This window comes from Thunnus maccoyii, chromosome 7 (genome assembly GCF_910596095.1).
Source record: "Thunnus maccoyii chromosome 7, fThuMac1.1, whole genome shotgun sequence".
Lineage (NCBI taxonomy): Eukaryota > Metazoa > Chordata > Actinopteri > Scombriformes > Scombridae > Thunnus > Thunnus maccoyii.
In genome coordinates this window covers 27,418,121-27,430,518 of record NC_056539.1, presented here as the reverse complement: position 1 = coordinate 27,430,518, position 12,398 = coordinate 27,418,121, and the positions used below count along the sequence as shown (strand labels likewise).

Genomic DNA, 12,398 nt, shown 5'->3' with positions numbered 1-12,398 from the left:
AAGTGGAATAACACTTTTTTTGTTCTTTTTTTTTGCTATTTCATTATCATTATCAAAAGTAGACAGAGCAAAAGTGAAAAAATATTAATTTCTAGACAGTCTGTCACCTTTATAAAGAGTCCTAAAATATTGTGTAAAATGTTCCTTTTGAATGGAGAGTTGTTTCACTTAGAAATCTGAGGAAACTTTTGAAGTGCAATAATGTGTTTGCTCAATTCACATTCTGTTAATGTTTGACACAGGTGTGTCCTTTTCAAGAATGAGGAGTTCACCTGTTGTTGGTTCCACAAGGGCTCCTTTAAATGACATCATTATTGCACATTTTTCAGTCAAGTTGGTGAACAGGAAGTAACGTGCCTTATGTGATTTTTCTCAGATATCTGTGAACGTCTCAACCCTCCATTTCTTTTGCCTTTCTTTCCGATATTTGGTGAATTAGATTCTGGTGTTTACATGAATAAAAACATTTGAGTACAAAAGCGAGAAGATTCGAGTGCATTTACTGAGGTTTGTTTTCAAAGTGGAACAACATATAAAAGCTAATAATTGGTCAGTTGTGATAGCTTTCACCTACACGTTGTCATTTGATGGTGTGCAGATAACGCCTGAGACTTAAAGTACAGATTACTCTAGTTTAGATCTTACGTAATACTCTTTTTCCCAGTGATGTCAGTACTCCTGACTTGAGCTGTCTGATCCTGTAAAAAAAAAGCATCTGTGTTACACCAAAGAAATTGATCAGAGAAAAGATGCTTTCCAGTTCTAGCTGAAAAGTTACTGTTTTGATAACTTATTATTTGAGTCAAGTAAATAAAATTGCTGGATAAGCTTCTCAAATTTCTTCAGCATATTCTGACATTATAAACTAAACACTTGAGTGTGGTTCTTCTGGAAGGGCTCAGTCCTCATGAAATTGAGCACAGTGCGACTTTTTGCTCTTCTAGCATCCCCATTTTTTAAAGACGGAAATCTGGCTGATGAGGCCCAGCATGTTAGAGGAAACAGGCAAATTTAAAGCATATTTTTTTCTCTGCTGACTTGTGAATTCATAGACTATAAAATATTATAGATAAAGATCATCCTTAGTCAAAAAAAGAACAGTATGTTTAAAGTTACAAGTGCATTTATTTGATAATCGTTGAGCATGAACTTGTTCACTTGTTCAGTTCTTTTAATGATTATGCAAATGTAGAATTTGACTTTGGCGCCTCCCGGTGGTCAAAAAAAGTCACTGACAAACATTTATTCCATCAGAATAATTTAAGGATGGTTCACTAACATACAAAAATTCTACACATAAAAGGCTTTGAAGTAACGGCCTGAGGAGGAATTTTGTTAGAGAGGAAACATCCATGAATATATTTCATTGCAGCCTCCTTATGAAAGATGGCTGCACATGAAACGTTCTGCTTTTACAGAGTTGAGTTCATGATCTGTAAAATGTACAACATAACTTACAGCCTAACAAAAGCACACAGACAGTCATTAAGATGGTCAAGTGGGGCAGAAACTTCCAATATCAAGAAAAAACTTGAAGTTCGATCATCAAAATAAAAACATAGTAACACTGTTTTGAATATTTTTTATATTATTAATCTGAGAAAATCTTCTTTTCTGGGTAAATTCCATTCATTATGAGTGTCCCTACAAGAGAAAAAAATGCCACGGCGGTCAGGACGGAGCGCAGGGCTTTGAACCAGCTGGGGTAAGTGGGCAGCAGAGACAGATCATAATGCAGCGAGATTCCAAGTCCCATGATAACCATGGTGGCTGCAGGGACGATGCTGTCACTCATCAGCATGGCCACCCAGGCTATCAGGGAGGGAACCACGCTGTTGGCCAGGTTTATCCAGTCAGGTTTGGCAGGGCTGCTCTCAGGAAGTGCAAATCCCCAGCGAGCTCCACCCAAGAAGGAAACGATAGAGGCGCCGTAAGCTAACTGGGCGTAAGCCAGCTCTGGGAAGTACATCTCACTCATAGCCATGAGCAGAGTAGGGGAGACGAAGGGGATCAGCCCTGCAAACCCCAGGTACAGGGCAGGTTTGGGACTCTTCCACAAGTCCTTCATGTCATAGCGGAGCAGATCCAGCTCTCTGGGAGGCGGTTCAGGCTTTGGTCGCTTCTTCTGCCTCACAGCAGAAGAGTGGAAATGTTGGTTCCTCACTAAAAATGCAGCGCAATGAGTCTGGGTCCTGTGGAAGGGTTCAGTCCTCATGAAACCAAGTATAGCAGCAGTTTTTGCTCGTCCAGCAGCCCGTTCTGCACAGGGCAGCCTGGCTGATGAAGCCCAGCAAGTCGCTGGGCTGCTGGATCCACCATCAGAAGCTCCGGCCAGGGATGATATCCAGCATCTTTGCGGAGGACCTGCCCAGTGCAACACCTGAGAAATACACATTCATTTTAAAGATGTAGCATTTTTTTAAAATCAAATATTAGTTTTAAAATGTTTAAATATTAGGAATATGAACAACAGAGCTTCGGAGCTGGAAAATCACAAATGCTCCATTACCTTCTGGGCAGTAAAGGTGCTCCTTCTAAATATAACAGAGAACATCTGATGAAAAATGTAAACAGAGATCAAGTTAGTCAGAGAACAAACACACACATTACAGGCTAATTCACTAAATGTTAAAATAACAAACATAGCCCAAGTTGACTCAAACAGCTTGTTTTGTCTAACCAACGGTTCAAAACCCAAACCTAGTCAGTTTATCATTATAGAAAACCAAAAAACTGAAAATATTGACTTTTGAGAAGCTAGAACCACTATTGTTGGCATTTTTGCATAAAGAAATTACTTAAAGATCCCCTCCAGACATGTTAAAGATGTATCTAAAATACTCCAGTTCAAAAAATGATTTGTGTCTAATTTGTTTTTTCCACAAAAAAGGTTAAATTATCTTGTTAAAATTCTTAAAATGACATTCTCTCCTTCTCCCTCTTTAAAATTTCCAGAATCTAGAAATATGCAAATGTGTTTAATCTCTAAAGTTTAACTACAAGACACAAGATGTCTCCTACTTCACTGTAAAGTCTGTTCTCAGTGTTTGTGCACTGGAGGCTTCAAGTTTCCACATCACACTTATGTAAGTTGAATATTGGGACCAGGATTTGCGATGTCACAAATCAATTGAATTTTCAATGAGCACAGAGAAGCTTTCCACTTTCAGTAGATTAATGTGAAAACATCCTTCGAGTGTCAAACTCTGCACAGTGAAGCTCAAACATTCAACTATGGGAACAAGAAGAAAAACATATTTTTGAGTGGAGAGGAACTTTAAACTTTAAACAACGTCAACTTACTATCAAATTGCAGACTATTTTTCTGTCTACTAACCGACTAACAATTTCTGCAAAAACAAAACATTTTACATCAAATCCCCTTAACAACTCCACCCAACTCACACAAAGAACATCGAGCCTGAACAGGACTCTGTGAGCCTCTAAAGGGTGGTGCTCTTTATTGAACTCAATAGAGAAACTGTTTGTTTGTTTGAATCAAGAAAACAGTTAAAGGTCGGACCAGCTGGCCCAGGGCAAATATTAAACCCGGTGCTGAAACCAGTCAAACCAGTCTATCATTACTGGATTCATCTCACAGCTACACTGACAACTAACGTCAACCAGACAAACTAGACTGTCTGAATAATCAAAATATACCTGCAGAGACTGACTGACTGTTAACAGCTACATAACTGAAGCTTGTTTGGCAGCTCACATTCCTGAAACACTCATACTGAAATTACCTCTGTTTCAGGTTGAAAACCTCATATTTTAGACACTTTTTCTCCCGGAGGTCAGCCAGAAGGTGCTTCGAGCTGGGAACACGTTGTTACGTTTATTCTGTCCGTGTTCACCATGAGGCGTAAAACGTCAGTTCCACCACAATACAGTGAAGCTAAACAGAAGCGAGTTAGCCAAATAAATACGTATTAACTGAATAGCAAAAAAGGAAACTTGTTACAAACATATATGTGTACGTTATTTCTTCCATTTGGGCCATTTTTTGTACTTCACTTTATCGATTAGCGTCACTGAAGACGATCTGTCATCGATTAGCAGGACTGCTGACTGAGTGCGTCGTTCAGTTAAAGGAAAGGTTCACAATTTTTCAAGTCTGTCTTAAAACAACAGTCAGGTGTCCATAAGAACACTGAAAGAGGTTTTCCTCGCTGTAATCATTCCTCCTGTTCATACTGGCAATTAAAAGATCCCCTTCAAATGTGCTTTATATGTACGTGATGGGGGACAAAATCATCAGTGTGTTCACACAGTCATTTAGTGCAAAAATAAAGTTTATATGAGGCTTCAGCAGTCTGAGTTAGTCATATCAAGTGGATATCTGCCACATTTACAGTCTTTTTTAGCATCAAATTCCCTCTTTGTGTTTCCTCGGACAGTGTTTCCCTGTTGAGCTGCGGTGGAAGTATAGTAACAAAAAGAGGGACTTTGGCACTAAAAAGACTGTAATGTTGAATGATATCTACTTGATTTGACTCATTAGGATGGCTGAAGCTTCATATTAGCTTCAGATAAACTTTTAGATAAATTTTTGATGAAAAAAAACAAGGAAAGCATGTTAGTGTTCATTTGGGCACCTGACTGTTGTTGTTGTTTTTTTTTACTTCTGTGCATTTTATTGTTTTATTATTACTATTATTGTGCATCTTCTATTGTTACTCTGTACTTCTACCTTTACCTCTGTGCTCCTCTTAGCCTTATTTTTATCTGCCTCGTTGGTTTTATTTATTTATTTTTTGAAAAGCACTTTGTAACATTGTTAAGAAAAATGCTATATAAATAAAGTTCCTTATTATTATTATTATCAAAAGTTTTATGACACATTTGGACAATTGTATCCTACAGACGTGATGAACGTTTGATTGATTTGTAAATCCAAAAATGACAAAGACCTGTATTTTGTTTAAAATCTTCACATAAAATGTAAGGAGCCAAAACTGTCAACTTTTTGTACACCTATTATGTAGAATACATAAAAATTTTAAAAACTAAATGTAAATGAGGATGAAATTATAACATTATAGGCTATATGATAAGAAATATGAGCACACTAATTCTGAGCTACTTAAATTAGATAAAATGTTACCAAGTGATTTATAAACCAGAGAATGAATTTAAAAATCTATTTGAAAATTAACTTGTATCCCAGAAACTCTATACTGTCAAATCTCTAACCTATACTGTTGTCTCATTTTCCCTTTTGCAACAATTTCAAATTTCCTGTCAATGTAAGACAATGTTCAACTCATTTGTGGTTTCAAGGCTGTTAACATTTCTAGGTGAAGCAGCACTGAGACACTGAAGTAAAAAGGGCATTTTAGTAATAATGCTGCTTTAAAATGGGACCCATATTCTTCTATTCAAACCAAATGTAATAACAAACTTTAGCAAGTGAAATAGATGTAGTCAGGAGTAGTGTCGTGTTTGACGCAGCAGATGTACCTTTAATTACATCATCACAAATTTGACAACAATTATCACAACAGAAATGGCTCCATCATGACACCATCACAGGTTATAAATCTAATTTTATTCACTGAGGTATTGATCGGAGTAGAACACTATACACTAAAGCCTGACAATGACTGATTTCATAATGAGTCCGTCTGTCAGATCTTGGTTAGTATCGTAACACCCTCCAATTTCAGGTGAATCGGGGCTGGTGAAAAAAAAAGATAAAAATTCACAAGAAGTCCAGAATTCTCTGAGCTTTATTTCACTTTTTCTGCTGTTCACAATGCTGCAATTTCTCTTTTTTTCTTTACAATGCTTAGCAAAGATTACATCAGTAAAATACAGTCTTCCAGATATATATATACTTTAATAACGCATCAGACAAGTTAGTACCATATAAGAAAGCCCACATACACTATGAAAGAGTATATAAAAGAGAAGTGCAAAATCCCAGTGGTAGTAACATGCATTCTCATTGATGTTTTAAAATAATATCAGTGAAAAATATTATCTTGTGGCACACCCAGATATGAAAAAAATCTTTCAATAACCCCACTAACTGAGAAAATAGTTTGGAGTGGAAATACGTTACAACACATTTGTTTAAAACCATAGATAACTAGTGAAATTCATTGCTGTGTCAGTATCACTAATATCAACCTTTTTCACACAGATATACGAAGATGTAAGATTTTATTGATGGTGTCGGTACAGGAACTTTATCACACAGAGGCATATTAAAACTGTCTCACAGTCTTCGAACCCCTTCAGACTTACACACAACACCAAAATGCGCAACAGGGGGCAGTCATGCAACAGGAAATAGTTTCTTACCTCAATAGAGAGACTCAACATCTTGATACTCAGAAAATTGTATATTTTGCCAACAGGTTTGTTTATGTTTGTCTAGATATTAAAACATAACATTTAAAGATAAATATCATGGCCCTATCCCATCTGCTTTTCATATGTATATCAAAAATAGAATCTATATTGATTTAATGAGTTCACTGAAGTCACTAAAAACGCAAGAGATACAAACAAACACAGCGAGAGGAAAATCAATCTAATCTAATCTAACATTCAGATCTAATAATGAGAAGATGGAGTGATTAGTGTTTGCAAGAGAGTAAATGAGTATCCCTTTAAACCCGAGCTCTATCATTTCACCAGCTTTGTTAGCTAATTCACACACTGCAATCAATAAGCTCTTATGCCAAAATGTATAATCGTAGCATAAAGCAAGAAACTGTCGTCCTCCTAAAACTGGAATAAACACAGGAAGAAGAGCCACCCTCAGGTTCTCACAGCCGCAGGAAGTGCTCAGACAGTTCTATTGTTCTGAAAGACAAACAGAATTATTAACATCTTAATGTGATTTAATCACAAAAATGTAATCCATCTCTGTTTGCAAACACAAATCCTCAAGCGGTAAGCAGTTACATAATTCACTGGACCCCGAGTAATGAGTTCTTCTCAGCTAATTGAAGATTACAAACCAAATCTATCAAATCTGGAATTAAATGGTCAATATGCAATATATTAATTAGAATTTTAACTGTTTTGGCGAGCATACAACAACAAGCTTATTTCTGTATATTTCCCTAATATAATTTATTGTTTGCTTTAGCATAGTGTTTGTCTTTTCCTTTATTTAACCAGGTAAACGTCTAATTGAGAGATCTAAGAGAGATCTGGCAAAGGCAGCAGAAAAATAAATGTTACAAACGATAAAACATTTATCTCACAGTCAATTATCTTTCCTCACCTGTGTTTCTTTTATGTCTGTTTTTAGTATAGTTTAGTCACTGAATAGGCTACTGCTAATAATGAATAAGTATATTAATAATAATTATTGTATAGTATCAGACATTTGGATTGAATTCAGATCCTCCTACAAATTTTGCCAATTCCTCTTTTAGACTCTGAACTGAAGTGAACCATTCTCATCTCAGAGCAGATACTGACCTGTTCACAGCAGGTACAGCAGTCTCCACACAGAGCTCCCAGCAGGCCATTCACCACCTGCACAGCACACAGCACCGCCTGGATTATACCCATGATCAGCAGCACAAGGAACAGGGAGACATGCCAGTGCACTATTTTGGGCGGGTCTATGCACTTCGACCAGGATTCTTGGTGGTCCAGGTAGTTGCTGGAGTGGGAGGGTGAGATAAAAACAGCAGGTTTGTGTCTGTAGACGCTTTAATTTGATAACTACAACATCAATAAAAACAGTTCCATTTCTTCAAGAGTGTTAGTATTTGCTTTTTTAACAGTTTAAGGGGTCGGCTGACCCAGATTACACATACAAAAGATTTCTGCCTCTACTAGAAGAGAATGGAATTTCATTTGTGCTGCCCAAAAAAAAATATTTTTTAGATTTATATTTAGGGTCCCTCTTGATGACGGGACCTCAAGATTATGTAATAATGTAGGTGTCACTATGTCCCTATGTCATAAATTTGATATTTTGCTTTAGTGATGGATACAGTATCACCAGACATTATAAATGAATCAAACTACCACAATCTAATTGCCTGAAGGTGAAGCCCTCAGGACTCCTGAGGGCCTGGGGGGTCCCAGAGGAGTTTGCCTGGTTGGTAATCCAGCCTTGGTCTGTGGATTAGCAGGGACACTGTTCCTGGAAGGAGACGTCATCACTGAATTTCATTCTCTCAGTCTGTTAAGCACCACAAATGGAATTCCATTCGCCTCCATTGTATTGGGGTGGAGTTAAATTAAAAAAATATACTTTTTTGTAATTTGAGTCTTTACATCTTTCAATGATAAAATGCTTTTGTGGACATTATTTTATGAACCGTTTATTAGAAACAAATAAGATGTATTATCTCCAATCTACTGTTAATGTGACTGAATTTTTTCAGGTTGAAAGAAACCATCTCCATCATTTCATTCATGGTTATACGTGTAATTTAAAATAACAATGAATTTCTTTGAAATGTCTTAGATTTGTGTGTCTCACGGTCTCACCCATCGGAGAAGGGATAGGTCCACTCAGTCTTTGACCCGTTTTTAAACAGACACAAAGGTCCGTGGCTAATAGCAATAGAAGAAACTATGACGGAGTAACCGGCCCCCAAAACACCCACAGCTGCAAACAGTATGGAGCTCAGCATCTACAGAGAGAGAGAGAGAGAGAGAGAGAGAGAGAGAGAGAGGGAAGGAAGGATTGAGCAGTTACTCATATTGGGAATCAATACCTTTTTGCAATCTCACTTTTAACTTCTTAAACAATGACAACAATGAAGTTATTCTCTTGGTGTGGAGACACCAGGCTGGGGGTCATGAACGCAGCACGTCCAACACAGAGATACTGAGATGGTGTGTGTGTGTGTGTGTGTGTGTGTGTGTGTGTGTGTGGAGTGATCTGACAAACTTTTGTTTGCCGATTCTTTCCTGGACCCCACACACACTCTCACACCTACACATTCCTGAATTATCGATCAATATGTGTGTCCGCACCAGCACAATACAAGCTCTGTGCGAGAGAGTCATGTGAAACTCCCATCAGAGGAAGGTCTTGTTACAGTGATTGAAATCTCATCAATTTGTGTGAGTATATTCAGTGTGTATGTGTGTGTGTGTGTGTGTGTGCAGCCATTTATTGCTGTGTAAATCAGGATGGGTGTGTACTGTGTCATTGTGTTTGCTTTCCATCGAGTGTGGAAACAGTTACAGTTAACAGGTGACATATATTAGATCCACAGGGACAAATGGGTAAAATAAAAACACAGCAGTGTCTTAACACCCTGCAAATCTCAATGTGCATGTCTGATTTTTTTGTTAGGCCATTCATGAGGCTCGTTATATTCATTTTTTACCCCTTCTCACAAAAAATACCAATATTTCTAAATAGATTGGCTCAAAGTGTCTTGGTGTAGTGGCTGGCATAGTTCCGAGTAATAGAATTGAAAAAGAAAAATGTGTTAAAAATTAAAATAAGATACTGATTGTGCACCAGAGTCCCTAAAAAAAAAAAGAAAAATGTGCATAGCAAGCAGAATTTTATAATTAGATTTCCACCTGAATTACATTTTCTTAAATCAGATTTTCTCCTGTTTTCTTTATTCAAAACGAACACCAATAAAATACTGAGAATAACGACCCATGACAATAATCACATTGAAGCTGCAATGATTGGCTGCCAACTATTAAATCAATCGCTAAATATTTTGATAATTGATTAGACGTTTTAAGCAAAAAAAAGGTCCAAATTCTCAGATTTCAGCTTCTAAGATGTGAATATTTCTGGTTTCTTTAGTCTTCTATGGCAGTAAACTGAATATCTTTGGGTTGTGGACTGTTGGTCGGGACAAAAGAGGACATTTGGGGATGTCGTCTTGGGGTTTGGGAAATCATTATGATCAACATTTTCCACCATTTTGTGACATTTTATAGACCAAACAAAATAACAATAATGAAAATAATCATTAGTTGCAGCCCTAATTCAGTCCTATGTGACAATATCCAATACCAGTTTAAACCATTGATGAATTTAACAGTGAGGTGTCCAAACAAAAAAATGTTTTGTCCTGCTCAGGGGTCCTTAATGCATGTACATTCATATACAAATCTGAGTAGCTGTTGTATATACAGAGTATTGGCTCTAATGGCTCAAATTTGTCTTTTTGGGATTATTTTTGATTGTGTGTTTGTCTTTCTGTTTTTGTTTTTCCTCGAAAGGATGTATACAGAAAAAAAGTCTTTGTGGGTGACCTGCATTTCTGAACTTCAGGTGTAGCAGTCAAATTGTACTGAAGTATCACTCCAAATTGTTAGGCAAACTTACCCTACGCTGCGACACCACATTCCGCAGTCATTTTGGGACCCATTCTAGTCTTCGTGAACCAAATTTGAACTCTTGCCCAACTTTTGTGCTGCTGTAAATAATCATTTCATTATGGTGAGAAAACAAAAGAAAAAAAAAACACCCCCTCACCGCAAATCTCCGCCCACAGCTTCCGTTGCCACAGCAACCGCAGCAGTCATTGTTCTTCAGACCCAGGAAGACCATAGCTGGGAAAATCATCTGTTGCCCACCCCAAGTTCAAACACACGCATGCACGCACGCACACACACACACACACACACACACAGATAGAAACAGTTGAGCAGATGATGAATTCTTTCTTCCTCTCGTGTGTGCAAGTAAAATGTCCTACCATAATCTTTAGAATATACAGTAGAGTTCATTATCTACTCATTGTTTTAAGCTGCATTAGTTTTCACCAGGATAAGTTCATTTTTTTCTGCAAATATGCCATCAGAATAATTTGAAAGATGCTATAAACACAAAAAGTCTAAACAGCTTCATACATAAAAAAAACAAAACAAAAACATTTCTATGATATATTTTGTTGCATTTCTAATATTTCTAATGTGAACTAGCTTGCAGACAAGATCATTAACTATTACAGGTGGCGCAATACTTTAAGCATGAATTTTCATCAGGTGGTTTTTAATTTACTGTATTTGTGAATGTGCATATTAGAATTAGCATTCATGTGCTATGGTCACGAGATATAAAATTAGAAAAAAATATCTCCTGTGATGATAAATACAGCTGATATCATGCAGTGTACATACTCCAGTGTTGTAATTTTTACATATACTCACGAACAATCCAGATCCAAAAATGCCTCCAAAGTACCACACTTCTTTTGTGATGTGTTCGGTGTCCCAAGCCTTTCCACCAGGAAAGAAGAGCAGGACATTGCACAGCACACACACAATCGACAGAGGTATCAGAGTGATCCCCAGACACTTGGCAAAGTTGCCTGAACACATTCTGACACTGATGCTTGATCTGCCTCTGATAAAAAAAAACAACTCCTGGGGTTAGAGAAGTATCTCGTGGACTTCAAAACTCCACTTAAGGTGATTCTTCAAAAGGATGGAATTAAAAAACTAAACTAAACCGACAAAAACAAGGATCTGGCTTCTAAAACTGAAGGTCAGGATTCAGTCTGGTCCAGTCTTTGTCTGCTTACCAAGCTGGTCAGCCGTTAAAAAATCAATACACTGGAGAATAACAGTACACCTGTTGGCCCTACCTATAGCTAAATTTCTCCCTACACCTATTTTTGCTTGGTTATTTCTCCAAAAAGCTGCCCACTTTACCAAACCTTCTAGATGATCCTGTCTACCTCACCTGTCCTGTGTCTGAGGATTGTTGATGCTGCATTTGAGCCTTTATATTGTAGCCCTCCTGTCTCACTGTGTGATGTCACTGCTTCACTTTTACAGCAGCCAGCTGTAATATAGCAGGATATCACACACACACACACACACTCACGTGCGCGTACAACCACACATACACAAGTTTGCGGCCGCATGCAAACAGACACTGAGCCATTAATGTAGGATTACATACCCGTGTGTGCACACAGAAACACCAGTGAAGATACAGTGGTTAATGTTCTACCATGTGTTTTGTGTACGTGGAGACAGAGCTGGAAGTGACAGACAGTTGGTCGATATCGTGGGGCTGATGTGGCTGATGTGAACCTACCACAGGTTTAGTGAATAACAGGAAGAGTTTCTTCATCATTTAGGATTGTCTAATCTGTAGTTCAACTCTTGGTGTATCTAATAACAATCAATTTACCACTAATTGGGCTAATAATTACGTACAGACTTAAATTAAAGGAAAAACCAACAAAAGTGTCTTGATAAGGTGTTTTTAGGTATTCTCCCATAGGTGTTCAATTGGGTTGAGATATGGTGACTGGGATGTGGCCATAGCATATGATACATCATTTTCATATTCATAAAACCATTCAGTGACCACTCGTGCCCTATGAATGGGGGCATTGTCATCCTGGAAGAGACCACTCCCATCAGGACATAAATGTTTCATCACAGGATAAAGGCGATCACTCTGAACAATTCTGTATTGA

General features: G+C 37.5%; 2 protein-coding genes across 2 annotated transcripts; both read right to left on the bottom strand.

The window, feature by feature from the left end:
• Positions 1 to 1,105: 1,105 nt before the first annotated feature.
• Positions 1,106 to 3,989, bottom strand: LOC121900913 (transmembrane protein 69-like). Its single transcript, XM_042417504.1, has 3 exons — positions 3,747 to 3,989; positions 2,510 to 2,554; positions 1,106 to 2,380 (listed from the first exon to the last, which is right to left on the bottom strand). Exons 2-3 carry the CDS (start codon positions 2,552 to 2,554, stop codon positions 1,592 to 1,594), a joined length of 834 nt encoding a protein of 277 aa, XP_042273438.1. The 5' UTR covers positions 3,747 to 3,989; the 3' UTR covers positions 1,106 to 1,591.
• Positions 3,990 to 5,733: 1,744 nt separating this feature from the next.
• Positions 5,734 to 12,228, bottom strand: tm4sf4 (transmembrane 4 L six family member 4). Its single transcript, XM_042417505.1, has 5 exons — positions 11,116 to 12,228; positions 10,439 to 10,528; positions 8,470 to 8,615; positions 7,444 to 7,630; positions 5,734 to 6,816 (listed from the first exon to the last, which is right to left on the bottom strand). The coding sequence occupies exons 1-5, from the start codon at positions 11,284 to 11,286 to the stop codon at positions 6,799 to 6,801; spliced, it is 612 nt and encodes a 203-aa protein (XP_042273439.1). The 5' UTR covers positions 11,287 to 12,228; the 3' UTR covers positions 5,734 to 6,798.
• Positions 12,229 to 12,398: the final 170 nt, after the last annotated feature.

Excerpts from the sequence above, each read along its gene's own strand:
- LOC121900913 (XM_042417504.1), bottom strand. The coding sequence starts at position 2,554 with ATGTTCTCTGTTATATTTAGAAGGAGCACCTTTACTGCCCAGAAG. Across the intron at positions 2,381-2,509 it reads GCACCTTTACTGCCCAGAAG|GTGTTGCACTGGGCAGGTCC; the intron begins GTAATGGAGCAT and ends TGTATTTCTCAG.
- tm4sf4 (XM_042417505.1), bottom strand. The coding sequence starts at position 11,286 with ATGTGTTCAGGCAACTTTGCCAAGTGTCTGGGGATCACTCTGATACCT. Across the intron at positions 10,529-11,115 it reads TTTTTGGATCTGGATTGTTC|ATGATTTTCCCAGCTATGGT; the intron begins GTGAGTATATGT and ends GGTGGGCAACAG. Across the intron at positions 8,616-10,438 it reads GCTGTGGGCGGAGATTTGCG|ATGCTGAGCTCCATACTGTT; the intron begins GTGAGGGGGTGT and ends CTCTCTCTGTAG.